Source organism: Phytophthora parasitica, assembly GCF_000247585.1.
Source record: "Phytophthora parasitica INRA-310 unplaced genomic scaffold supercont2.1, whole genome shotgun sequence".
NCBI lineage: Eukaryota > Oomycota > Peronosporomycetes > Peronosporales > Peronosporaceae > Phytophthora > Phytophthora nicotianae.
In genome coordinates this window covers 1,599,495-1,600,583 of record NW_008634126.1, presented here as the reverse complement: position 1 = coordinate 1,600,583, position 1,089 = coordinate 1,599,495, and the positions used below count along the sequence as shown (strand labels likewise).

At 46.6% G+C, this 1,089-nt stretch overlaps 1 protein-coding gene across 1 annotated transcript; it reads right to left on the bottom strand.

Annotated features, from left to right (window-relative positions):
• Nucleotides 1-767: 767 nt before the first annotated feature.
• Nucleotides 768-1,020, bottom strand: PPTG_20730 (hypothetical protein; the record flags this gene model as incomplete). The annotated part of the gene is made up of 2 exons (XM_008892928.1): nt 768-794; nt 856-1,020. 2 exons carry the CDS (start codon nt 1,018-1,020, stop codon nt 768-770), a joined length of 192 nt encoding a protein of 63 aa, XP_008891176.1.
• Nucleotides 1,021-1,089: the final 69 nt, after the last annotated feature.

The following is a 1,089-nucleotide window of genomic DNA, read 5'->3' as shown; positions in this document are numbered from 1 at the left end:
TCCACAGACTTGGATCAACAGAATATTCTTTTGATAACCGACGCATCTGTCCTTCGATTACTTCATTTGCACCAAATTGAGTTCTGCAAGCCGTGCACTTGGAAGTACATGAACGTGGAGCTCCATTTAGCGGCCTGCAAAATGCCTTCTCGCTCACCGGTATTGGCTGTAGCTTCTTTTGATTGCAGTGAGGACATCGATCATCTGTGATCGGATATGTTGCCTTCACAATAGATGCGACATACTCAGTAATTTTGCTTCGAAACTTCAGTGACTGACATGCATCGTAATACTCCCCAATTGTGCGCGGCATTCCATCGATCCAGATCAACATGTGGTTGTGTAAATCACCAGTCGAATTTTGTGACTCCGTGGAAGCAAAAAAACCTACAGTTCGACCAAACAGCCCGAATCCAGGCTTGGAAACATTACTTGCTTGATCCCAATTAAGCACCACACCAATGAATACGTTCATCATGTTATCGAAGTATCTGATTGTGTTGTTTACAAGCCATGTGTTAGTAATTGCGCCTGGAAGCATGACAAGAATGTTGATACATACCTCGCACACGCTGTCGGGTTTTTTGTAGCTATCATTCCAAGGCGTGCCTGTGTGAATTGAAGACAATGATTAATTGAAATCCGAGCCCGCTTGAGGTCACAACTTGGAATATCACCCGCGAGGTTTCCGACGTGATATGTACCGCTGCTGCTGGGAGAAAGTGTAAAAAAGATCGAAGGTTGGCCCAAATCTAATTGCATAGACATTACTTTTGTGCGAGCATCTGAGCGTTCTTCGTTAGTCCCCCAGTGCGCGCGCAGCCCAGTTGAAATTCCAGAAAACAAATCACTTACACGTTTGGCTTGTTGGGGAGGATCCGGCATTTGCTCTCGCCGACTCATCGCTCTCAGTCTTTTTTCTTGAAACTCCACATGGTCCAGCAACTCCGAGCGGTCAACACTTGCAGCACTACTTAGTACGCGTGGTGCTAGTTTTGCGCGTAAGTACACGGCACGCATTGATCGATGACGCGCTAGCACGTCGAACGCAACTAACACAAATGAAGGGTGGCTTTCATGCCGTCGGTG